Source organism: Oryzias latipes, chromosome 23 (genome assembly GCF_002234675.1).
Source record: "Oryzias latipes chromosome 23, ASM223467v1".
Lineage (NCBI taxonomy): Eukaryota > Metazoa > Chordata > Actinopteri > Beloniformes > Adrianichthyidae > Oryzias > Oryzias latipes.
The window spans coordinates 17,288,274-17,316,153 of NC_019881.2; the positions used below are offsets into that span (position 1 = coordinate 17,288,274).

Consider the following 27,880-nt stretch of genomic DNA (forward strand, 5'->3'; position numbering starts at 1 on the left):
CCCCTCTCATTAGCATAATCAAAAATGTCCTTAAAAACCCCATGCATGGCCGGCCCTCCCTATACGCGAATTACGCAGCCGCGTAGGGCCCCCGTCACCACCAGGGCCCCGAAGTGGCGAAAAAATAAAATTAAAAAAAGACCCAAATCTGGCAACCTTTTTCATAGCTGTGAATGTTGTGCAAAAGAATGTTGCCTGCACTTTTGTTATCCCCCCGTCAACACACCTGAACCAATCTGGCAACCCAAATAATGACGTTACGCCACTCTCAGCAACGATTGGTCAACATCACTGCATCTGAGCCTGGCACAGTGTGCATTTACGAGCGCATTTTGTTTCAATAAAGTTGAGAAAAGAAAAAAAACGAGCGCATTTTGTCACGCTGATCAAAGCGACAACAAGAGCACTTCATGCCACAGAGACTTTATCCATCAGGAGCTGAAAAAAGATGAACAACTTCAGCATCAATCACAAGGTAAGTTTGGAGGATGATGGGGCCATATTTTTTACATTATCCAGTATTTCTGTGCATTCGCAATTTACTAATTGATCCGAAGTTCGGTAAAGTTAGAAAGACAGGTGAAGTTTAGTTTGCACATAAACGACCCCGTTTGTCGTAATTTCCAATGGAAAACTCTAAAATAATTCTGATACCCAAGTTTCCTGGATGAGGTCAGACAGGACCTTCCAAAACGGCGAAGAGAGGAGTAAATAATGACAACGGTGATGGCTGATAAATGTTTTAACTGACGTTATCGTATTGTTTAATTGTTTTGCTAACACATATTTAGTGCGTTCTGCATTTTCCGGTTTATGTCAGTATAGAAACTGCTGTTTATCTGTTATAGACAGTCTGGTAGTCTGACTTTTTCAACAATGTGTCTTAAAATCTTGCATTGGCATGAAATATGGAGAATCAAAACTGCCAAATACATAGGAAATAAAGGTTCTAATTTATTAATGACAAATAAAATAAATGTACTCATTTTAAAATTATGAACATACAAAATAATAGAATAAGAAGTGTATAAATGCTTATATTTCCATTTATACTCAAATTATTATTCACATTTATTATTTATAAATAGGTACATTTCTTTCTTATTTGTATTTTGAGGTTTTGGTTTTACATAATGAGGATGTTTTGCACAGTTCCGTGTCAGCCAACATTTTCTTCTGCTCTCAAAAAGTATCAAAAAGTATTGGAGGAGGTGCAGCATCCACATCCCTTCATGTGGCATGTAAAGTAATTTAAAAAACAGTGTCTGCATAACCCCTTTTTTTCCATAAACAGCGGCTGAAGAGTATGGAACCCCAAACTGTTCATAATTAAATAAATAAATATGATCTTGTGCAAATATATAATCAAACAATCTATTTCTCATAAATATATAAAAAGATCATGACATTGTGAAAAACCTGCAAACAGATTTTAACTGAACCACTAAACTATTAGTAGTAATCTGCTATAGTTATTTTATTAACTTCATCATTAATTATTGTATAATAATTCTTGTTTTTTAGCTGCAGAAGAAACTCCTGTCACCACATCTTCTGTTGAAAGGGAAAACGTTGATGCTGCTGCTGGTAAGTTCAAATCTACCCAATATGGAACCCAAATCAAACTTATTGTTTCATTATTACTTAAAAGGACAGTCATACATTTGTGCACACACACACAACAGTGAAGGCACTTCTTTCCAACATTCTGCACTAGATATATCTCATTTATATTACAACAACAGTTGCGTTTTGTTGGTGCTGCTGATCAGTTAGAGGGCCCACAAATTAAATTTCGCTTAGGGCCCCCAGAAGACCAGGGCCGGCCCTGACCCCATGTGTATATGAAGTTCAGCATCATTCCACTAGAGGCAGTAGAGGGGATTTTCCTGCTTATTTCAAAATGGCTGCCTCCGTGAACTCTCAAAACACTTTTGGCGGGACGAGTTGTTCTCATTAAAAATTATATTGTATAATTCTTTTTGGTGGATTTCATCAAAGTATTTAAAAACTTGACTCCAAATTTTCTGTAAAGTCTTTCGTCATCACAGGGTTAAGTTTGCTTCAAAAAGAGAACATGCCTGCTCTTTTTGTTGACCTGCCAGCTCTCCACCATCTCTGTTCTCTCTGCCTTTGATCGTCTTTTACATCTTCATGGCTTCTTGTGTGTTTCTGATGTTAACTCAGGGGCTGGCTCCCACTCAGCTCTTTCATAGCATTTGTTCCATTTCTCATCATGGGGAACAACCGTAAACTAAGAGGACACTTTCTCCTTGCAGGAAAAAGAAGGTCAAAAATGGAAAGGCAACTAGAATAATAGACAGTGATGCACAAAAGCAGAGGCAGAAAAAAGGGACATGTTTGCTGGTAGTTCTGACATACCTATGCTGATGATGAAGAGTGTATTTATGGTGGTCACCCAATGCTCAACATCGCCTGAATTTTTCTGTTGCTTGGCAACCCTACCAACCTTTCTCCATCTAAGTATTTTGGGTTATTTGAGTTGTATCTTTCTCCCTTCCCTATGACCCAATTCCTCTCCAAGGCCACCTCACGGTACGTTTCATAGATGACGTCAGGGAGGAAACCTCTGCACAGCGTTTGCCATAAGTCAGCATTTACCTCATGAAGGTGGGAGGAAATTCACAGCAGGAAGACAAAAGTGATAGAGAAGGGAAGATGCCCTAAAGACCCACTCCTCTGATCTCTTTCTACAGAGATCCCATTGGTCTTTTAATTATGATTATGCCATTTTTAGCCAAAATCAGAAAAAGATGAGACGTTTTCTAGGGCAGCCTTTCCCAACCCTGGTCCTCGGGGCACACTGTCCTGCATGTTTTCCATGTTGCCCTGCTCATGCCCAAGAACATGGTAAAAACACGATTTTTTTGGAGTGGGGCTTTAAAAACCTTTGATTATTAAAACGCAGAAGGGGTTGGACACTGCAGTAAACAAAAAAGTGGAAAAAAATGTCATGAAGACAGAGGAAACATTGAAATTAGAAATGACAACAGTAGCTGCACCACCAAAATACATTGTTTTACCTTAAAAAAGATTTTAAAGTAAACGATCTAAACTGTGTGACTTGACAGGCTGACATGTTCACTTAATTCGGCAAAAGCTATCCTCTTACAGTGCTCCTTCCTTTTCCTCTTTGAAAAACTCACACTTTTTCACTCAAATCCACCCACACAAACTGATGATGTAGCAGCAAATCGGCATGCAGAAAGCTGAAGGGAAAATGCTGCATGCACATACAGCTAAACTAAAATTTTCAACCAGAAGCACAGGAGCATTTTTTTCCTTCTAGATATCAACACATTTGTACACACAAACATTCCTCCAGGTGCAGACCTCTCCAGGCAGTGTGCCAGTCACTCAGGCAGGCTGCCAGTGTACAAGACAGAGGGTCTGTTGTGTTGTAAATGTCAGGAGCTCTGCTGTTTGAGCCAGCATGCATCTTGCTCTAAATGCTCTCATCTCCACACTTAACCACACTTTTATTCACAGCATGCAGGGCTGAATGAGTGAGTCGATAAGCTGGAATTGGGAATTTTAGAAAGCAAAAGAGTTTAGATGAATCAATCTTTCCCAAAAACGATGGTAACACCTTAAAAGTCACAGTCCATTAACCTTTAATGGGTTGTTTCTTTTGATTTAAACTTTCTTTTTCTTTTGAAGCTTATGAATTCTAGTTAAACCATCGAGAGTTGAGAGAAAAAACTGCAGAGCTTCCAGTAGCCCAGCCTCTCTAGTGATGGCTTATTCACCTCGTTCCCACGGTAACCAGTAAAAGTATTCGCTCAGAACAATGGCAACATCACTAGCCTGTAATTTTGCAGAAGTGAAGCCGTATGTTTGTGTCCACATGCAGGTTCGCTTTGCATTCCGTTGTCAATTTCTTTCAAGTGAGAAAAGCAAATGACTTTTACATTTAATCACCTTTATGCACAAAAACATGATGCATACATGCTTGTGTGTCCGTACCTCTGACAGCGCAGAGAAGCCCAGGTTGTGGCATCCATTGCAGGGAGTCAGAGCCTCCCAGATTCCAGTGGGACCACAAGTCTTTTCCGCCTCCTCATCCTCCATGGCGTGCGCCAGAGGCAGGGATGGACGCTGTTGGCGCAAATAGGAAAACACTATTACCAGATTGCCACCCATGAAAGACATCAAAGGTGAATCGGACAACCAAGAGCAGGAAAATGCAATTAGCCTCTGAAAAGACGGCTGCCAAACATGCCTGTAAAACATGAGAGACAAAGGATCAAAAGCAAACTGGTAATGAGGTTATTAGGAGATGGACTCAGGGAAAAGAGCTGTAAAATGAAACTCATGAACTTTGATTCTCTCTCTTTTTTTAATACCATTGTTCCAAATAGAAGTAAATAGCTTGAATAACTGTCTCATTGAATATCAAAAATGAAAGAATGCTGGTCTTGAAAAGTTTGAGGCCTACTGAAGCTTTGTTGTTTAAAGCACCAACCATCCTGCATGTTGCCACCCCAATTAAACACCCTCCGCTAATTAAGCTCTGCAGAGGCCTGATAATGACAGTCATTAATAACAGGTGTGTTTAGAAACAAAACATGCAGGAAAGTTGGGCCCGAGGACAGAGTTTTAAAAGCACTAGCAAGGAACACTTAGACGTTAAAAGGTTAGGATATCCAAAAAGAAAGGCTAAAGCAGCAAAACCAGCCGATGTCACTAATGTCACCATTTATCCAGCATTTCTCTGATGCTACGTTCACATCGGGATAGGAAACGCACTTTTGAGCGACCGCTTTCAACGGAAAATCTATGTAAACGCATGTATATGTGCGTTTTGGGCTCCTGCGTTGAAACGCTTGCATTCATGCATCGCTATACAAATGTTTAAGTCAGTTTTGGGCTCCATGTACAAAACGCGTGGCCATCGAACGCACATTGAAAGTAAAAGCAATTGAACTTCGACCAATCAGGGACTCAGAAATAGTAGTGTCATTTAGGGAGTGGAGAAACACCAACCATTTGAAAATTGATCACAGAGGAGAAATTGATAATTGCGGTTTGTGTCCAACTGGAATTATATGACACCAAGTCTCTCATATATCTTAATAGAGCTGTGATTCGGGAGATTTGCCCCGCTTTGACATTCCAAACAATCCACCTATTCTCATTTAGATTCTAGGCCATGATCATATCAAACTGAGGCTATAATTTTAGGATTTTGCCATAAAGATCTTACACAAATGTATGTTTTGTCCTGCCATTGTTAAATGCATTCGTACTGTGTTACAAGTCAAATAAAATTTTCCAGTTTTCACAAATTAAAATTTTGCTTAAATATATTTTGTAAAACAAATTTGTCTCATTAGGAATGCGGCTTAAAATATAATATTTCAAGATAAATTCCCTCAACAAGATATTCAAGATGTTTTTCCAAAAACAAGTCGTCACAGCTTACTAAAAAGTGACTAGAAAGTTGGTTTTGTCTTATATCAAAAATAATAATATATTTTCACTAGAAACTAGATAGAAAAGATTTTGTGTTTTTGCAGTAAAAGATGATTTTCTTCGGCAACTTCAAAATAAATGTTCAGTTCACAAAAATAAAAGGAGTTTGTCGTTCATCTTTAGCACAGCCCATCTTATCAACATATTGGTTTTTAAAGGCAATCGAGGCAGGAAGGCAGTTGTAATCAAGCCCTCTCATCCTAAAATGTAAAACAAAGACGTTTCTGAAAGAAATAAAACCTTAATAAAGCTTATTGATAAACAGTTTTGAACATTATCGGGTAAAACAGAAATTCAAGAGAGACCTTGCAGTTTTATTTGGCGTCTCATTCTTGCCAGTTTCCAAGCTTTGACTTTCATTGCGTTTCGAGTCACAACAAATAGTAGATTTTCTGTAGAACCAACCTTGATAAATCTGCAGCAGAAGGCTTGATAAATGTCAACAGGGCTCCAAGACAAGTGAATATTAACAGGGGAAAATAACTGCCAATATCTTTGAATGCCTGCAGAATGAATGCAGCAGTTTGTACACACATACATTGTCGTTTGCTAAAGGTGGAATTATGCATTTGATCTACTCAGACTGGTGGAACACAGTGAGCTCGAATGTAAGCACACAGTGTCCTTTCTTGGGGCACTTTAGTTCTCATGGGGGATGACAGGTTTGAGGATGAGCTTTGAGTTGAAAGGCTGATCCAGCCCCGATGATATCCCAATAAATCATATAATGGAGCGTAGACTGAGATCCCAGCAGGTCACACAAAGATGTCTTTGCAGTGACAAGAAAGAAAAGGGTCAGACAAACCGGGAAGCCCTGGTGCAGCATACTGCAGTTCCCCAGGTTAGAAGGTGTTTTGGAACTTAAAAAAAAAAAACAGTGTGCAAAGTAAAGCTCTAGAGGACAGGAAGGCTGTGAGACTTAAAAGTTACAGAGGAGGGGAATGACAGATGGTGAGAGCAAAGAAAAGGTCACCAAATGCTGAAGACTGCTCGGCATTGAAAAAGGTTTGAGGTTAGGTTTAAGCACTGATACATCCTGAAGTCACCTTGATAAAACACTGCAGTGTAAACAAGCACAATCCATTATTATCCATTATAAAAAAAATAAAAAAAACATAATATGATAAACATACTTTTTCTGCTGGATATTAATCATAAATGCATTTGATAGCAAAAAAGGCATTCATATTTAAAATATAGTTTTATAGGCTGCAGAAAACGATCCAATTCAGTGTTAATATGATGTGAACTGAATCTAAAGTTGGACTAAGGAAGCATCACTGCAGTTTATATTTAACAATGTGACAGTTGGGACTGCCAGCAAAACTGCTACCCAGAAATAAGAACTCAAGTGTGAAAAACCAGAACTCGTTTCTAGATATAGAGAAAGATTTTAAATCAAAATTAATAAGTATAAAAAAAGAACTGACGCAGTTGATTAATACTTTTTTTTGCCTGTTTTCTCAAGATAACATCCACTATCACGTTATCATGGGGAAACACATTTTTTTCTCATGATAAAGAAAACTAGTTATTTTCTGGTGAGAACGAGAAACTAGATAATTTTTGCTGATAGCATGAGAACACTAGATCATTGGTGATTCTTCTGGTGATCAACATTTTTCACTGATAATCGGCTTTCTTGCTAGCTTACGGCCCCCTCAACCCCAACCTCACATTATTTGCTACAAGTGGATTCATCAGAATAGAGAGGAGCAGGGAGCTTTTTTTTTTAAATGGCAGTTTTACTTTAGCTCCAAAAATTTGTATAAAGAAAAACTCAGAAATGAAATTTCAAGCTTAATTTTCTTAATTTATGTCCTCTATTGTCAAAGAAAAAGCTACAAACAAGACCAAAAATATGATTTTAATTGCAAAAGGGTCTTTCTTTTTGAAAGAGTGTTTTTCAGATGAAAAATAATTTATCTGATGATGCACAGATTCTTATGTATCACTGTGGCTTCTTTCAGGTTAAGTCAATTTTCCCAATTATTCCTAATTTATGTTATTAACCTTCAATTATATTGAGATGCTTTATCTTTAAAGTAACATAAAAACAAACTGTTATAGATCTCAACGTTGAGATGCTTTTTATTGTAATGCATAGATAAAAAAATTTCAATTAAACTGCTAACAGAAGTTGAATAGAGTTTAAATTAATAAAACGCATATTTTAAATTTCAAGTATTTTCCAATTCAATATAAAAAACAATTAGATCTTTATAAATCCATGTGGAGTTTTAACTGGGGGGTGCACCAGAGCCTATAAGAGGATTATATTTTAGACTTCATTGAAAATGACAGGTCTTTTTTGCAGCACATTGACACTGAGCCTCTATTCTTTTTAAACTTATGAAAGAGCCGCCTGAGTTATATTCATGAGCAGGAGAGATGTTGAATCTCATACTAATGGCCCCAGCCACATGTTTAGACAGGAGCCTGGGGGCATGTAAACTCCCGTGCACACCAAAAATGCATGGAACAGAATACAAATTGGTGCTTATTGTGATGGAGAGACACAAGATGGATTAAAATAATTACAGGCTGTGCATGTTCACTGCTCATGCTCAGGAGTGTGAGCCTTGGCAGGAGTTGTAAACGCCTGTTTAACTGTATGTAAACACAGCCCCCCCTCTGTACCCAGAAAATAGCTATTGATCAGTGTACCAATATTGTTTTGTTGATTTGAGGCAATTACGGTTGACGAGTGAATTGGAAAGAAACAGAGACAGCAATAAGCAGGTGGGCATACAATCCCATTTGTCCTGTGTGAGCTTGCACAGTGTGTGGTCCAGAGGCTCAGGTGTGGGGGGAGTCTGCGTTTCAAACGACCTATGTGCTGGGAAAAAAGTAGCTTCTTCATCATGCTGTGCTGGCCACAGGACATAAACTGCAGCTGCAGTTCGGTGCTCAACAGGTAAAAATGAGGCATTACCGTCCAAACAGAAACCTAAAGTGGTCTGGAGCCGAGGGGAGGAATAGAGTTTGTTGAAATGGAGAAACACAACATCAAAAAAGATGAGAAAAGATGACTGCAGGGTGCAAACAGCTGTTTGGAGACAAAGAAAAATGACTTCCACACACAGCAAAGATGTTTTGCATTTCAAAAGAGAAAAGGACTGATCCAGTGGATAAACCGGCAGCGTGAGCCTGGTGTGATACTGCCCTCTGTTGTTGAAACGTACAAAATACAACATTTATCCCTGAAAACAGGTAGTTTTGTGAGGAAAACTAAAAAAAATGAAGCCATAAAACATATATATATGCATAGGATCTATATTTCTGTTAAAGACCCACTCTTATGTAAATTATGTTTTTGGTGTTTTTAACATGTTCTTCTAGCATTTTCCCGATGATGGAGGACATATATGGAGAAAATTAAGCTTAAAACTGCATTTCTGAGGATTTTTTATTCAAATCTCTGTGAATCAGGAGGAAAAGTTAAAATACTTTTTGAAAAAGAACATATTTGTGACATTAAAAATTTTGTAATGTCGTTTTTTAATGTTTTAAGCTCCCTGCTCTGCTCCATTTTGAAGCATCCAGTTGCAGACAAATGGATCCATGTACGTCTTTGTTCTCCTCGTCTGAGCTGGTATCTGACTCAAAACTCAAAACTGTATGGCTGGAGAGCCATTTTTGTTGCACTGCTAATGCCAAGTTGGATGTGTGAGGGTCTGTAAGCTAGCAGGGGAGAATGTAAACAGAGAGCTCTCACAACTATACATAGTCTCCCCCCAACTCAGAGGTGAATTTCTACTGAAACCATGTCCTAAAAACGACACGGGTTTTCAGATTTTGTCTAACGGGAGTGGGACTTCAATAGGAAACAAGCTCCTGCCCCCCCACTACCCTGGGGGGGGGGGGGGGGGGGGGGGAGCTGTGGTGGAGCTGTGATCTCTGGGTTGCTTGGGTCGGGTGACGGGGCTGGCTTGTGGAGACGGAGCTCTCGTGTTCTCGGGGCCCTGGCTTCGTCCTTGGCCCGCGTCTTGATGTCCGGCACCCAGTGGCCCCCAAGCAACCCCCCTACAGGGGCCCCCCTCTGCGCCTGGCTGGGTGGGTGGGTGGTCCCCTCCTCCCCCCCTCTCGGGCTGCTTGGGTCCCGTCACCTGGGGGTCTCTCCCTCCCTCTCCTGGTCTGGCTGGTCAGGCTGGGGAGGATCTGGTGCAGGTCCACACTGCCACACTGCTCCCTGTCTGCTTCATCCCTCCTCCTAACCCACAGTGTCTTGATGGACAGACATTTTCCGCTCATCTTCGTGTCAGTATATCACCTTTGATGTAATATTAGTCTTTCCAGCAGATCTGGTATAATTGTTGCACAGCTTGAAATATTAACTCATTCAAATCAGTGTTTGTAAGTTTGGCCTCAATTACAAAAGGGGCTTATTCAGACATACCTCAGGTTTATCTGAAGATTAATAACCCCTATTGTTAAAGTAAAATATGTCCAACACAAGAGGCCCCCAGTCCTCATCTGCCTGCCCAGCTGTTGGACAGGACAAGTTTAAAAAAAAAAATCAGTGCTTGTATCCCCCACATTCTCCACTTCTCTTCCTTTTATTCTCTTCCACCCCACCCCCCTCACATTCTTCCCCTTTCCCCCCACACACTAAATGTAACAAATAAATTAAAAATAATAAAGTAACAAAAAGGGGTTTATGCAAATTTACACTCTGGTTTTTCGAAGTTATGTAACCTCTTTTTGTGATATTAAAACCTGTCCAACACAAAAGGCCTTCAGCTCTAATCTGTTTGCTCAGTTGTTGGACAGAACAAGTTAGAAAAAAAAATTAAAAAAAGGAAACAAGCTTCTGACAACAATTTATAATTAGTATTAAATAAAAATTTAGTGAAAGGGTCCTGTTCCGTTTTTTGGTTTCAGCAATATTTGAAGCAAAATCTCACATAAATCTAGAAATGTTTACTTCTAATCATTTAAATGACAATTTATTTTGATCGAATAAATTAAAATTCATTTGACCTCGGACTAAATATATCTTAATTCATTCCAAATATATAAATAAATACTAAAAACGGATCCAGGAATGAGGTGAGGCACACTCCTACTGCTCCACAGCTTTGAGCGACAGCAGGAACTGGACGGGATAAAGATAGTTAAATGATCTGAAATAAATCTATAAATGGCCAAAGATTTCTACTTCTATTACTTCTTTTAGTAACAAACACTTGACTAATAATATGTTAATTGACTGTAAAAACCCCACAATGCATCTGTCTTTGAATGCCTTAAATGAAATGCAGTTTCTTTTGATTCAGTGCAATCCAATGCAAAGATAATCCAAGACAAAAGCATAATTTGACAATAATTTGTTTATAAAATATTCTCAGGGTATTGTTGTTGTGGTTGAGCTTGCACTGAAACTCATGACTGCCACCATCCTTCAGCAGGTTTCTGCAGTGATAGAGTTGGATACATTTTTCCTTTTGTTTTTATACAAAACTTTGGAACAGAAGCAAATTCAGAGAGGAAACTTTTAAAAAACTATAAAAATAGTACCTTGCTGACTCGAGTTAGCGTGCCATTGGGTTTGTCGGTGTGCTCCTCATCCGACAGCCGCCCGCTCCCAAAGCTGTCCATGGAGTGGGAGGAGATGGTGTGGCAGAGCTCCTCGAAGGAGTAGTCTCTACACTTCTTGATATCGTTGAGAAGCCTGGACAGCTCACTTGTCACCGCGTCGTCAGCTGAAAATGAGTAAGATAAAGAAGATACAGGTTCACTGAAAACAACTGATTTGGTCCTAAAATCAAAATCTGAGTAAAACATTTGTCTGGATTCCTATAGCATTGCATTAAGGCAAGTTTTCAAGAATAAAATGTGCTGATTGTTTTCTCTAAGGCCTCTTCAGAGTCACTGCAGTCGTCAAGGTGACGAGGGCGTCTGCTGACAGCCAGGACGAGCAGAGCAGAGATTTTTACAGGATAGAATTTGAAACACAGGGGGCAGTGTTGTACAGAGGAATCCACACCAACGGCCATCCTCCACTGAAGGACTGATTATTTCAAGAATAACTTCACACAGCTTAGTTATGATAGAATTGATGGTCTTAAAAGATGATTGCCTGATTTGCCAAATGAATCAAACCATTATTATAGGATTTTAACTCGACTAGCCTTCAGAGGTTTCCATTGAACTCTACAGTCAGAAGTTCATGCAGAATTGAACTGATTTTTTTCTGGATTTTACACCCAATACTAACAAGCATATTTGCTTCTAATGTACTTGGAGATTATATAAAGTTATAGAGAGAATAAAAAGGGGAATCGTGTAAATGATAGACATTCAAAATGTTTGAAGAATATCTAATGTTCAAATATTATTCCAACTAAAACGTTACTACTATTTCTGGAGTATATTCACATTTGTGATCATAAACTGAGAAAAACTATGATTTCTGTGTCAAAACACTTTTTAAAAGCTTCAGAAGCAGTGCAGACGTATGCAGTCATGACTATAGGCTGTGACTGTTCAATGGAACTCCAGCAGACTTCTCCAGTGTGCCTCTGGGAACTCAGAACTTCCTCCTAAACTCTCTGCAGAATAAGACCCGAGATGATTTTTTATATTGATCTGGAGCTATGTTTGCTATTTAGAGTGAAAATAAGAGAAATGTAGAAAAAAAAAAGTTAAACTATCTTTATGGTCATCTTTGCTTTTGCTAGAAGAACATTCTCTGTAGAAGATCATCATGAGGCCATGTTCCACTGCCTGTGGGATATTTAAAATGTTGCTCTAATTAAAGTAAACAGGACCGTTTCTGTTTCTGTCGTATGTTTATGTGTTCGTGTTCTCTTTTTCCACAATACGCTGGCTATTCAGACTCTGTTGTGAATGAAAAATCCCGACTAAAGAAACCAAATGTTTTCATGTGATTCCTACTGAAATATCAAGAACAACCTGAAAAAGTCTAATCGAAGTAAACAAATGAGCGTTTTGTCCCTTTTTTATGGTCACATCCCTGTTAACCCACTAACAACCGAACCAAGAACGAAATCGATAAAAACACATTTTTTTTCTTTTTTTTTTACAAACAAGTAATTTTTTTTAAAAACTCTTTCTGGATAAATAAAAGTTAAAAAAAATATCAAAATTTGGCTGCTAGATGGGCTAGTATGTGCCCATCTTCAGAAAATGTATTTTGACATGGATCTACTAAATGATTAAAATAACTGTTTTGCAAACTTGCAAACTGCATCCTTACTTTTGTGTCTGAGGGAGGGGGAGGCAGCAGGTGAGGGGATGGCGGCCCGAGGTGCAGGAACAGGACACCTGCGGACCGGCTCCTCGATTATACCCTGTTTGTCCATCTCGTCCATCATGTAGTCTGCGGACACAGAAACGAGGAGGTAAGAATGAAGAGACCCAAAGCAAAGCTGAAGAAGCAAAACAAGCCAGACTCATTAAGGAACTTAAAAAAATAATGCTTACACTGAGAAATTACCCAGATTACAGAGCAAAGCTTATTAATGAAATAAAATTTTGTGAGCTTCTGCTACAAGAAAATTAAACAAAGTCAGCTATTAGAAGAGCCCCAAAGTAAGGGTACTTTAAATGCTTCACTGAGTATCCCAGCGCCATCAGCACTTTCTCAATAAACAGAGGACACATAAAGCAGTGTCCAAAGGCTGCAGCTGTACTACAACATTGTACTAATACTCCACCAGCTGCCTTTGGACAGAAAAACCCAGTTAATTTAAGAGCACGGTGAATCCTAGCCTGTAATTCTATTGAGACAAGCTTCATAATAAAGCAGCAGCGGCCACCAGAAAGCCCCTCTAGCTGAGGCACTTCAGTAAATGACGGGTCTTCTTTGCTCTGCGCTCACGTGTGTCCTCTTCCATCTCCACCCGGAAGTGGAGCTCAGCTGATCTGTTCACCAAGTCACAGCTGTGTCCTCTCTGGGTTCTTCCTTCCTCTGATAAACACAGATTCAGCTTTCTTTTTATGCCTATGCCAAGACTTTTGCTTGTGTTTCCACACAGCCTTTTTCAGTGACACACTGACATTTAAATACAAGCTGTGCCTTTATATCCTTTAAAGTGGCAAAACATTAAGTGTTTTAAGAGTATAAAAAGCCTCGTTCAGCAGATTAATTTTAATTAGGCCAAACATTATTATCCATATAGAATCAGTAACCTTTTTCTGAGTCAAAGCCACAATACACTAAAGCTTTAGTTACGGGTTGCTGTGGGTTTTTAGGTTGCCCAGGCCCGTGGAGGGTCGTACACACTAACTAGTCATTAGTAAGGTGCGAGTACTGGCTCCTTACTGACCGCGCACAAATGCTGCATGCACAGATGCACTGGGTGTGCAGGTAATTCCACATTGAACCTCTACCAAAATGTCAGCAGAGATGTTCAGCGCCTTTAACACTCTTTCGCTGGTTTAATATCAACTCTGTTGCATCTATATTCTAACCTTGACCGTTTGTTTCCGAGTTGAGACCAGTATGATTAATTCCTTCTCCTTTATTTTTCCTATCTTTCCACTTTTCTATTTCTTTGTGTGTGTGTCTCTTTATCTCTTCAACCCAAAACCGCATGCTCAAATACAGCCACAGATTACACAATAAGAGCTGATGAAGGCCTCCAAGCCGCAGATTACAGCGTTCAAACTGCCTTCAGAAGATGTCATTTTGGGGTCAGCAGGGACCTGGGAGAAAACTCAAACTAACAATCACAAAACAACGCAGTGCAGAGGAAGGCAAAAGGCAGAGTTTTTATCTACAGGTCCAAACATTTCAAACTTTCTCAGACAAAATGACCCAACAAACCTTTGAGTAAATGTTTTTATATCTATCAACTTAATTGTGTCCATAAATTCACAAATACTTTAGCTAAAAAAGTAAAATATTTTGTACATGTGATTAAGAATTAAAAAAATTTAAAAGAAGTGGAAAGAGAGAATTCACTCTGATGAGCTAAATTAAAAAAAACTATCAAGTACTTTTTGTACAACAGTAACACAAAGTGCTTAACAGGCTTTAAACAGTTGAAAAGGAAATTATAAAAAATAGGCTGCACAGGGGTAGGCACTCTCTCCTCACAGCAAGAAGGCCCTGGGACCTTTCTGTGTAGAATTTTGCATGTTCTCCCCGTGCATGCGTGGGATTTCTCAAGGAACTCTGGCTTCCTCCCACAGTCCAAAAACATGCTTCATAGGTTAACTGATTACTCTCAAGTGTCCCGCGGTGTGCGTGTGTGGGAGTGATTGTGTGCCCCGCGACATTGGCAACCTGTCCAGGTTGTACCCCCGTCTCAGTCCAACAGCAGCGCACAAATACAATTATCAGTTTCTCCTCTATGAACATTTTTCACACCGTAGGCTCTTACATGAATTAAAGGGGACTGCCTGAAACATACATTTACGCAGACTTTTCATGGAAAATGGGTAGAACACGCGTTGCTGAAGGCTGTGTGAAATTAGCTTTAAAGAGAATTTGCTACTGATCAATATGTTATGGAGGTGAATGCTGCTTTAAAGTTTAAAGTGACCATCTCATTGGAAGCAACAGTAACCAGTTTAGTAGAAAGAGAAATGACAGTGTTGCTGCTGTAGGAGATAATCTTGTGAAAACTGTGCTGTTTTACAGTAAAAATTCAATTAAAAAAGAGAGAAAAGACATGAGACTAAAAACACTTCAATGCAATTGAAAGCTAAATCCATATTTATACTCATTTGACAGCAATTAGCAAAATATTACCTGTTCAGACAGAAATGAAACCACAAAAAGGACCTTTTTTCACTGCCTGGAGCTCATTGATAACCATCTGATGCAAAATCCAGCGTAGACTTTTAGGACAACGGAGGAGATGTTTCAAAACAAACTTTATTGTGTGAGTTTTGGCGCCAACAGTAACAGAGCAGTCGCCCAAATTTCACCCAAGTTCCCATTGTGTTTAACAGAAACAAAGACTTCCAGGAAAATTAGATCTTCCAGTTTAATTGTCCTTCCAACAGTCACAATTCCATTCTCTCAACCACAATATACTAAAGCTCAGTATGAATGCACACAGTTTTACATCCAAAAGTGAGGTCCTGTCTTCTTATGCTTATGTAATTCTAAATTAATTAAACAATCTATTTAGAATAAGAATCACCTGTCATGTTTGTTTTTATTTACAATGTCTGGATTCCCTAATTTTTCAGAATTGTTCTTACCTTGGATGAGAGCAGTGATCTGCTGGGATTTCGGTGCAGGATGCTCTCTCAGAATCTCCAGAGCAGTTCTCCCCCGACAGTCTGTCAGACTGGTGTCGATCCCTGAAACACCAACACACCACCTGGAGTTTACTTCCATGCCCTTTAGCAATGGGGTAATGGTGAAAGCCACTACATTTTCTCAATTAAAACCTTAAGGTAAACCCTTTCACTTTGCACAAAGTACTGAGGTGACCATGATGCTTCTGCTTTCAGATGTTTCACCAGGTCAAAATCTAATTCTCAATGTCTTACTCCAAAAAAAAAAACTTATTCTAACGAATCACCCAAAAGGTTTGTACAAAAACAGGTTACATTGTAGTAAGGTCCTCCTCCATGAGAAAAATGCCCAAAGAATATATTAAAAAAACCAAAAAGACTATTTTCACTGGAGTGGGTTTTAAAAAAACCTGTTTTGAGAGGCTGGAGCCATGCTTGGATAGTGGAAAGCTGAAACAAAAGTGGTACATCAGGATCATGAACTACAGCTACCCTCCACGTTTTCTACATTCATTCACCTTCGAACAGCAAGGGTCATGCCACTATAAACAGAAGAAATACTGATTTCTCTCCAACAGCTCCATGGGTCCCTGAAAAACTCCATGGTGTTAATTTGTTTGAAGCTGGGAAACTCCAGTGGGTTTCTGGTCACAGCAAAGACACAGCTCAACTTCCAAACATGCTATTATGCAAAAATAGACAGTCTCCAAGATGTTCTCTCATTCACCATAAAGACAAATGTGATGGAAACCACATATAATGTAAGGAAGTTAATTAGAATTTTACTTAACTGCTATGTTTATCCTTTGAGTCAGACTCCAGGTCAAACTAGCTGCGGAAGCCTTACTAGGAAACTATGCGAGGAAGCGTCAGAAAAGGCTAAAGTTTATGCAATTGGTGACAAACATAAATAAACTTTCAAATGTGTAGACTTGGGTAAAGTTCAATGAACAAAGCAGGAGCAGTTTTACAGTAATCTTCCACGTTCAGTCCCTGTTTCCTGCAGGAAAAAGGAAAGACTGCTGGGAAGTGGGTGTTGGATGGCAGCAGAACTCAAGGACAATAAAAGCAAGAGTCTAATCCTTAAAATATTCCTTCCTTAAACTTACTGATTATTTTATTATTAAAATGATGCACCAAAATAAAAAGAAAATAAAAATGCCTTTCAAGAATTCTATTTGTTTTTTTCTGTTGCTATAGGTTTTGACCCACCAATCCTTGTTCCAATGGCAGGGCTTACCCAGAAAATGCCTGATATGTCAGATACCTGCACTGCTGACGGAAAAGACACATGAAACTAAACTAAACCGTCTCGCCGGGATTTATAAACCAACCTGAGTCGAGCAAAAGGCGAACTACATCCATCTTCCCAAAGAGGGCTGCCTCATGGAGGGCACTGCCATTCTCCGTCTGCAAGAGGCGGAGAAAACAGTTTCAGTGTCTAGAACAGGAAACCCAAACATCATCAGACTGAGAGAACAGAAAACAACACGAATAACCAAAAGAGATTGACAGGAAATGAAAGCAGGTATTTTTATAGAACCAATCATGAAAGAGATTGATCAAGGTTAAAAATAGCCTTTAAGCAGCATAAGCTCACTGCTGTTTCACATCACTATACAAGCAGTGGGAGATTGTATTGAAATGGCCTAGTTTTCCTCATCCTGTACGAATCAGCCTCCAGCTGAGCTAAGAAAATGCTACAGGTATGATGCAACTCAAGGAAACACGCGTGCAGAAGAAAGCAGCCGCTCTCTCCATTAATGACCAAAAACGATTACTCTGATGAGAAGGTGCGTTAAAAGCTTTCATATGACAAAGAGCAGAGGTACCAAGGGGGGAGAAAATCTTTGAAATGTACTACAATAAAAGATGCAACGTGCAGAATTTTCCTTAAATCCTGGCATCCATCACAATTTAAATGAGCAACTTTTGAAAAAACAATGTTTTGTTTGCTGTTTGAAATATTTTGTAATCCTAATTTTATTTATTCAATTGTCAGTTTTACTTTAGCACAAATTCTAAAAGTATTCTGTTTAGTGTAGAGTTTCTATAAAGCCACATCTAGAAAATGTTTGTTGAAAAGCAGTTTAGAGGTGAGAAACTTATTTTTAGTCCAACAGAGTAAAATAGAAATAAGCCTTTTTGGTCATTTGTGTTTGAGAAATCATTAACACTTACAGATTCATCATAAAAATGTGGATTATTACGATTTTTCCGGATTCACAGACAGCTGGACAGTGTTTTCTTTTTAAAGTAAATGAATACTTTGTCCAAACTTTGCATTTTGTTTGCTGAATTTAAAGCCTTAAACATTACAAATATGTTTCAACTGTTTTTAGATAGAAAATTAAACTATAGAAAATAAAACTGAATCAAAAAGTGACATAAAAGCTTAATTTAAAAAAATGTAACCTAATAACTCATCTTTAACATTCAAAATGTTTCAAAATTGTATAAAAAAAACTTTGGTTATGTTTACATTAAACAATAAACATATCTCAAAATGAGTTCTTTGTATTTTCTTACATTTCCAACTTCATTAAATGTGACATCTCAAATTACAAAATTGCTTTTTTTATTGAAAAGTTTTTGATTGATATAACTGAAAAATGACTGAAAATTCAAAAGGAAAAATTGTTGAATTTTTTATGTACTAAGACAGTAAAGCCGGAAAAACTTTGCATGATATTTATGAGCTAAAATCTTCACTTAAAGAAAAACATCTAAGAGAGTTTCTCCTTTTTTCCTGAAGAAAACAGTCAGATTTTTTACAGTAACAGTGTTTTCCTGTATTTGTCTTTTTGTTTAGGCAGTGAAGGAATTTACAATAATCTGGAAACTATCGTAAAGGTAAACTGCAGACTTTTTCACAAATGGCTGCTCTGCAAAAATAGCCTTCTTAGAAAGTAAGTAAAACAATTCTTTAAATTGTAAAGTAAAGTAAAAAATCTGCTACTAGAGAAAAGAAAAGAAATGTCGTTACCAAGACATATTTTCTTAAACGAAGGTCATTTTGCTATTGAAATACTTTCTGTACAAGATTATTTTTCTTGCAAAACAGAAAATAAGAACTTTTCTTGCAACAATGTTCTTTTTATTTTCTAAAAATTCACAGGCTATAATCTTATAAGAACATCAGACTCCATTTCCATGCAAATAACCAAAAAATACAAAAAATTGATTTGAGTTAAAAGCAACTGGAAAATCTGAGAACTGTTTTTGATTTTGAGTGTTTTTTATTCCAGTCATTATATCTACACTCCACTGACTGATGCAAGGGGTTAACTGCTGAACATACTGTCCTGAGCATCTTACTGGAAGCTCCAACTCCCACTTGGTGCACCAAAAATGCACTTTGAAGACACTTGCAGCTGTCCCCAACGGAAACAGCAACAGTATGCTGAATGTGTTGCATCCTTCATGGTTGGCTTCCTGACAAAACAGGTTAAAACCTGCCTTCTATAAAACTCCCAGCCTTAATGAAGACAAATTATTTGGACAGCAGCCAGGCCTCTTCTGAAATACCTGCCGGGAGACGTAATTCTAAAAGACACTGCAGCAGATCAGAGAGATCGCCCCCCCCTTGCTAAACTTACCTCAGAAACTGGGAAAGACACTCATAGAAGTGAATGCAGAGAATCCAAAATCCAAAAAAGGTGACGGCTAATTGGATCCTAAAATTCCTGCTGATGTAAATCTATGAAAACACGCCATTAGTGCCCCAGCCTCAGTGAATGAAGTGGAAATTTGAGCAACAACAAAAAATGTTTCATCCTCATTCAAGAGAAGGTGGGAGCACAGGAAAACAGCCCCCCCTTTCTAAAACACACGGCCTGCCCTCTTGATACTCCGTGACCACTTCCTGTCCCGTTTCCCATGACGATGTCAAGAGGAAACAAGGAAAGTGAATCTCGCTATAAGAGTTTCCTGCAATTCAAAGCCCAAAAAAAGGAGAAAGAAAAGAAAAAAACACACAGACACTATCATCATGTTGTGATGATAACATGAATCGCCAAATTTTCAATTGGTCTGATGAAGTGTCCGTCTGTACAACCCCCCTCCCTGTTAGCAGCTAATGTGTCAACACAGAACCACAGTTCCGACCAGCTTCAATGGAGACAATGCACTTGAAAATACTCCACCTCCTCTCTGAGTTGGCCTGCTGCCCACTTAACAGCACGATCCCCCCATCGGGATTTCCACTCATTATAAAGGAAACAGAGAGGAGGAAGTGTGCGGCAGACTGCGATGCTTTTATCATTTATTTAGTCCCACTATACGGGCTTTACTCCAATTACTGACACGGGCTGTAAGCTCCAAATAACGCGCTTTCAGCTGATGGCAGTTTACAAGGAGTCTGTCAGAGGGATGTTCACTGCACCCGCTGCAATGACAGCGTGGCCTTTACACAGAAAAACACTGAAAGAGCAATTATCATTACATTTGAGCTTTTACATTATAAAGGACTGCTTCTGCAATACCAGCACGTTCTGCACATCTCTAAAGACGGTCAAAAAAGGCTTAGGATTTCCAAAGAAGCAATAATTTTAGAGAATGAATTTTCCTAACACCCGCTTCTCTGCTTCAACGGTACAATATTATAGTACATATTATAGTAACATATTCATGAGACGTGCTTTTATAGTTAAAGTTGATATAATTTACTAGCTACAGACCACCAACATTTGCCATCCCACAGTTTTCACTAATGAAAACTGGGTTTTTGGTGTTTTGGACATGCACTGGTGGCATTTTTCTTACAACAAAAGACATATTTAAAGAAAATTATGCATAAAACTGCGTTTCTGAGCATTTCGTTGTTCAAAAAGAGGCAAAAAGGCTGTTGGAAAAAAACTTATGGCACTAACATAAGTGCTACAAAAGATCCTTGCAAAAACATTTTCTACACCCATACGTGGAAAAACATGTACCGGTAGGTTTAAAATTAGTCTCAGTCAAGAACGAAATAATGCCAAATAATACTGACTTCCACTAGACAAAGTAACTGAAACCTTTGATGTTTAAAAGAGCCATTTGAGCCAATTTCTTACCAGCGGGAGCCACAAAGTCCCACTTTATTGTGCAAAAAATTCACTTAGTTTTTTGGAGCAGTTAAAGTCATTCGTTTTAAAAAAAATGTAGCTTTCAAAAATTTACAATATTTGAATTTTTACAGTGTTATATTTTTCTTTGTTCAAACAAATGTCATTTCTTTTACTTTACACTGCTTTACACGTTTTAATTAAGATGCTCCTGCTGCAGCAGATTTACTTAAATTAAAAATGCAGTAAAGTCAAGCAAGGAATTTCTAGCATTTATCTTTTTTTTGGGTGCTCCATCATCTTTGCTATCCTCATACTATTAACCCCTTAATGCCTATTGATGCAAATATGCATCTTTGGCTCCAAAATTACATAAATTTAGCATCTACTTGAAACACAAATGATTTCTTTTTCATAGCTGTAAATTAGCTAAGGGGATAAATATAAATATGACAACATGCGTGTAAAATCAGCAACTAGACACTGTTGCTGCGCAAGAAAAGGATATTTGCTTTAATTTTTTTTCTAATATAGAACAGCTCTGGCAGTAAATTAAACCTTTTACTATCATTTCGGTCAGGTCTCTGACCTGTTTCCACGCCCGACCCGCCAGAGCTCGGCTCCACGCCCGTCCCCCCAGAGCCCGACTGTTGGCCCGACCCGCCAGAGCCCGACTGCTGGCCCGACCCGCCAGAGCCTGACTGCTGGCCCGACCCGCCAGAGCCTGACTGCTGGCCCGACCCGCCAGAGCCTGACTGCTGGCCCGACCCACCAGAGCCTGACTGCTGAACCGACCCGTCAGAGCCTGACTGCTGGACCGACCCGTCAGAGCCTGACTCCATGCCTGACTCCTCCATGCCTGATCTGCCTCGCCGGACGGCACGGAACCCCGGCCGTCCTCCGGACCTGCCTCGCCGGACGGCACGGAACCCCGGCCGTCCTCCGGACCTGCCTCGCCGGACGGCACGGAACCCCGGCCGTCCTCCGGACCTGCCTTGCCGGACGGCACGGCCCCCCGGCCGTCCTCCGGACTCTTTGGACAATTATGCCCGTCGAGGTTTGTCCTCCGGGGCCCCCCCCTCAGTTGACTTTTGGAACCTCAGAGCGGTTCCTTGAGGGGGGGGTACTGTCATGGTTTTGAGTTTGTTGTGTCTTGTTTTTCGTTTTAGTTCTTGTTCTGTCTTGTTTGGTTCTGTTTCCTGTTTTATTTTGAAAGATTTCCTGTCTTGTCATGTTTCTTGAGTTTTACTTCCTTTGGTCCCCATCTGCCTTGATCGTGTTCACCTGTGTCTTGTCTGCCCTGCTTGTATATAAGTCTTGTCTCTGCCTTCCTCTTGTGCTGGTCCATTAGCTTGTGTCATGGTGTTCACGTCTTCATGTCTTAGCGTCCTCGTTCCTTGTTTCATGCCACGCCACAGTGAGTTTTTGTTTTTGGTTTTGTCATCCTGCTCTGCAGCGCCTTTTGTTCTGTTATTAAACCCTTTAGTCCTGAACCCGTTGGCCTACCGTCTCTGCATCTGGGTCCTACCGGCTCTCGAGCCACCCCGCACGTGACACCTGCCGTCTAATCAGCATCTTGATATGGCACACCAGTGAGGTGGTTTGGATTGTCTTGGCAAAGGAGAAGTGCTCACTATCACAGATTTAGACAGATTTGTGAAGAATATTTTAGAGAACTGGTTATTTTGTGTATGTGGAAAATGTTTCACATCTTTGAGTTCATACCATAAAAAATGGGAGCAATAAAAAAAGTGTTGCGTTTATATTTTTGGTCAGTGTATATTTGGCTTGTATTATTTCAGAAGGACATCAAAAAATAAAAAAAACTGTAACCGATGTTTCTTTCAACATTTTGAAGTGAAGGAGAGCCTTCACTTGCTGCATGAAGGGTAAATTGCAAATAAGATGTGAGGCATCAAAGCCTACAGAAGGAATGAGAACTGCAGTCATGTGTAGTGGAAAAGATGAGAAAAATCAAAGCTGGTGCTTCTCCAGGCACGTGGAGCCCTGCATAAAAACACCTTCATTTAGATCAGAGGCGGCGTGCACGGTAAGCCGTGAATTCCTCCTGTAAGGCTGGTTGTGACACTCCAGAAACAAAACCCTCATGAAATGTACACAACATGCAACTGACTAAAATGTTGCAAAGTAATCTATTTAATCTGTTATATGAATATGATCTTTTAATATTTAAGGGCCCACTAAAATGAAATTCGTGTAACATTTTTTTCATGTTGGCGGACATTTATAAAGAGAATTAAGATTAGAATTGCTTTTCTGAGTATTTCTTTATTCATTAAATCATGAGCTGCACATTAAACCTGTAGAAAAAAATAAATATTTAGTTCAATAGCTCTACATACAGCATCATCCCAAATTTATAAAGACTGTGTGGGGAAAAAAGTAAAACGGCACAAATAAAACACCCCATAATTAAAACAAATGCAAAGTTCACAGGTCATAAAGTTCAAACGCGTCTAGTAGAGAAAATCTAACATTTGTCCAAATACCAGAGGTCTTATTTTGATTGCAACACTCCGAACATGAAAACCCAGAATGTGGATCTATAAAGAACACCGTGTCCTCCTCTACTGTCAGCCTGTTCAACCAATCAATTATTCAGCACTCACCAGCAAACATGTGAAGCATGTACAGTATAAACATGATCTCTAATAAATATTCAAGGAAGACATTTAAAAAGAAATCCAACTTATTGTAAATGTTAGTCTAAGTGAAGATTAGCACATTCCATGCACCTCAAAGCCCAGGAATTGTTTTTTTTTTCTTTCATTTAGGGTCAGGAGTCTTCAACACCATCAGACATGATGTGATTTATAGCTCTTGTAAAAGAAAATGGCAGCCCTTAACTTTAAGATAAAATGCCTTTCTAACATAATAACAGACTTCAGGGCTCATATTCCATGAACTACTGTGTTAAGAATACAGACACAACCTGTCAGTTTCGTGTTACTTCATGCAGCTAATAAAAAGTTCTGTGAATTTGTTGAAAAAAAAAAAAAAAGAAATACTTTAAACCTAAAATTTTTAACACCTGCTATGTGTTTTACATGGTTCCCCGTTTCAACAAACCTGAATCAAACATGAACTACATCAGGTGTGCTGGAAAAGAAGTAATAGATCAGCAAAAAATGTACTTGTAGACCACAACTGCTTTTCACTTTGACTACTTGGTTTATTTACATATAAAGAAAAATTAAAAGAATTATACAAAAAAAAAAAGAAAAGAAAGGAACTTGTTTAAGCTTAGTTGCAAAACTAAACAAAAATCTAAAAAGAAGGAAACAAAAGCAACTTCAGGAAATATACACAAGGATTGGGCCAGTGTATAGTCTCTTTCTCTCTCCACACTTGGAATGAAACTTTTTTTTTCATGTTTTATAATATAAACTGTTGAGGTTTTATGCAGTCGCCAAACTCATCCCATAGTTTTTCCCAGAGGGCCTTGTCTAGTGTTTTGGAAAGAAAATGATCTTTTTTAATGAATTAACGGCTGAAATTGATTTTTAGATTAACTCCTTTTTATTATAACAGGAAAAAATATATCTATCCGAATCCCTTTCAGGGTCACAGGGCTGCTGTTGGACGAAGGCGACTCTGAACAGGTCGCCAGTCTGTTCACCCACACTCACATGCACACCTAAGGACGAGTTGTTTTTAGATGGTGGGAGGAAGCGGGACTTCAGAAAGAAAACCCACACATACATGAGGAGAATATCCACACAGAAAATTCCTAGCAGGGATTCAAATCAAGGCCTTCTCATTGCGAAGGAAGAGCGCTAACCGCTGACGTTGCCTGATCTAGTCAAGAGACTAAAAACGGTCCCAGAGTCAGAGGACACAACCACCCTGAAGGGTTTTTCCACTTACCACACAGTTGACCTCCATGGCTGCATCCAGCAGAGTCTGGATGGTGCTGTAGTGTCCGTTGCGTGCAGCCAGGTGAAGCGGAGTGTGTAGTCGAGTGTGGCCGGTCATGAGGTTGGGATGGGCGTTCACCAACATGCGTACCACCTGCACAAAAATAAAGGGGAGCAGACAAAAATTAGGGAAATATGAAAAAATGAAACTATGATTTCATAACTAGATGGATGTAGAAGTTGATGAGGTGGTGGTAAAGACAGCAAAAGTTTTTGAAATGTTTTTTCTCCATAATTGTGAGGACTTGCTGAACAGACATCACCCAGAGACCAAAAAGGCCTTAGAGTGTTAAGAATGAGGCGCATCTGTAAATGTGACAAGCTAATTTTAAACTGAAACAACTGACCAAAATAATAAACACAACTGAACTGAAAAAAATACTCATTATGTCACTCTTTAAAAAGGGACAATGAAAAAACAAGTGTGAAATACTAACAAATGTTAGAATACAAAAGAGCCAAAGAGGAGCAGTTTAAATCCTAAGAAAAAGTCTCAAAAGAATAAATTTCAACATCTATGAAAGTTCAGGAAACACAGGAAAACTTAAAGTCTCACAGTCTATTACAGTATGGACACTGGGAGGGGTTAAAAAGGCATCGACAGGTTTTAAAGAGGCATCAGTTCCATCTCGTTTGTTCTCTCTTGTTTAAAGTCAAGCTACGTTCACACCCGGCATGTGACTCACATTTAGAAACACATTAAACGCACATTCTTGAGCACATGTTTAGGGTGTGGTGCTCACACTGGACAAGCAGGTAGGGGCTATGTCCGAATTCCTTCAATACGCACCATATAGTGCGTTCCTCATTTTGTAGTGCCGTCCAAATCTACAATTCCAAAAATCCAGTCTCTGCGAAAAACCATTGAGCATCTATGCTCACCAAATTGGGAAATATAGACCACAATATAATAAGTTTGAACAAAAAAAACATTTTTACATGTATTTTTCTAATAAACCATCAACATTTTCATCTTCAGAACTGAGTAGATTCATAAATGGTTGTTGCAAAACACTCATATCAATGAGATGTTCACTTTGTGATATCGATAACTGCATATTTGCGGTTTATAAAGAAAAAAAACATTAAAAGGAAGCCCCTGGCTAATGCACACAGCAGCATGTCCACCTTGGAATCAACTGTTCAAAGTGGAGCTGAACGTTCTGCAGTGAGAGGAAAGGTCTAAAAGTGTATCCAGATATAAAACTTTTAAGAACCATTAGAATACGTAGGTAAGTTCACCTAAAGGTCAGAAAATAGTCAAATCTCGAGAGCTCTAACTTAAACTCTTTGAGGCTTCATTTGCATTTTAAATGCTAATGTTCATGTCAGTGCAATGAATTAAACTTCTGATTTTCTGCTCCTTGGACATTTAAAAGTGAAGAAGTATTATTGCAAAACTGCAAATGAAGAAAACACAGTGTGGTGAACCTTAGCAAGTGTTGAGGAGTAACTCAATCTCAGTCGATATGTGAAAGCTGGAGCTCTTTAGATCTTTTGGGTCTTTCATCTCGTCATGCATCACTACAGTAATGTCAAGCTCACCAAAATGTTTTTGTCATTGAGACTTTAAAAAAAAAACAGGCACTAATGTGTGAAAATCAATTTAAATTCCACCCTATCCGATAAAAACCAACTGTAGGCCTTCAAATGTACTTTTTTTTGGACATGGTAAATGAAATGGGAGAACTGAAAGGGAAAGGACTTCATTTTACAGATGGTTGTCTCTGAACTTTTGCAATGTGTTAGTCACATCTTCATGCCGCAGTAGCTCCCTCCACAGGGATTTCCTTTGGTTATTATGCAGAAGAGAATTACCATTCGGCCTTTATAAATGATTCATTCAGAATGAGGAATTCCTGACTGCAATTAAACGTTACCTTAAGAGGGAGAACATGTTTGAACATGAGCAGATTGTTTTTAGCAGGCAGTGTTAAAGTGCCTTACCTTTAATTGCATTGTCACAGATAAGCACCTGCTCTTTTTAAATGTTTTTAACAGGATGTTGACTAAATATAATTATTGACAGCTCTAAAAACATGCTCATCTTCTAGGTTTTTTGTAAATACGACTTAAAACAACAGTTATTCCCTTTATAAGATAAGCAATTCCATCTTTTACTCTATTATTACCTGGGAGGGGAACGAAAAGTTCACCTGTGATTTTGTCACAGTTTCTGCTGTAAGTGGGATGTGGGAGGGGCCAATAGCAGAACCTGTTGTGTCTTACCTTTTTTTTTTTTTTTTAGTTCAACAACTCCAGAAAAAAAGTTCAGTCAATTCAGCAAAAAAGCTGCCAAGATAAGATCATTAGTGATGAACCCCTGCTGATGAAAAGGTCTTCTTCACCATTTAAAATGCTAAGATCAGATGCTTCAATAATCTGGACAGGTTAGTCTCACTAGCCTGCAGTCTTCCATAGAGTGCAGCCAGGTCCAGGGGCGTCTCTTGCCGGTTGTTCCTCATAGTTGGGTCAGTCAGCTCCTGAAGCAGCACTGACACCACCTCGGAATGGCCATACTGGGCTGCACAGTGGAGCGCCGTTTCCCTCTCATGGTTCTACAGAGGAACACAACGGAAGTGGCATCAGGAAGAGTGAAGGGAAAATATAATGGAGGAAAATGATGAGTGGGAAGAAGAACGAGAAGGCCGTTCTTCTTACTTTTTCGAAGGATTTAAGTAACACTTCAACTGTATTTGATGTTAACAAAAGTTGTTTTTATTACATTTATTCTATTCAGTTTTTTAAAAACACAATACACAACACATATACGGTCAAAATATGGATTTAAACCCTGTTAAATAATCATCTAAGCTGTAGACTGACTTCACTATATTAAAAAATGTAGTAATCCCAAAGTTGATATCAAAAGGTGTTACATGTTCAGAGTCATTAAAAGTTGTGATAGCTGTGGTAAGCTGTCAGCATTACAGTCTGAAGAGGCTTCTGACTGAAGGCACTTGAGTTATTATGTAATGAAAAAGATGATCAAGCATGAATCTTTGGATAATTGGCTCCAGAGCAGAAACAGGCAGCTTTCTTCATTAGTTTGTCTCTAAAAGCCACTTGTTCTGATGCAACCATATAAGAAGACAGTGATTACATCCTTTACAACATACCCAGAGATATTTACAACACTTTAAACATGCAAACTTTACAGGAACTTCAGCTTCTTCAAGA

The 27,880-nt window shown here is 38.9% G+C and overlaps 1 protein-coding gene across 10 annotated transcripts in view; it reads right to left on the reverse strand.

The window, feature by feature from the left end:
• Nucleotides 1–27,880, reverse strand: part of anks1b (ankyrin repeat and sterile alpha motif domain containing 1B) — a 205,723-nt gene that overhangs the window by 102,104 nt on the left and 75,739 nt on the right. For 9 of the 10 annotated variants that reach the window (XM_023952556.1, XM_023952554.1, XM_023952555.1 and 6 more), the window contains exons 4-10: nt 27,106–27,258; nt 24,651–24,794; nt 17,052–17,127; nt 15,679–15,780; nt 12,719–12,841; nt 11,017–11,201; nt 3,988–4,119 (exon numbers count right to left, since the gene is read on the reverse strand). In XM_023952556.1, the coding sequence (XP_023808324.1) occupies nt 3,988–4,119; nt 11,017–11,201; nt 12,719–12,841; nt 15,679–15,780; nt 17,052–17,127; nt 24,651–24,794; nt 27,106–27,258 (915 nt within the window). Of the gene's footprint in view, nt 1–3,987; nt 4,120–11,016; nt 11,202–12,718; nt 12,842–15,678; nt 15,781–17,051; nt 17,128–19,316; nt 19,600–24,650; nt 24,795–27,105; nt 27,259–27,880 lie in introns of those variants that run through there. The other variant, XM_023952563.1, reaches the window with a different exon arrangement.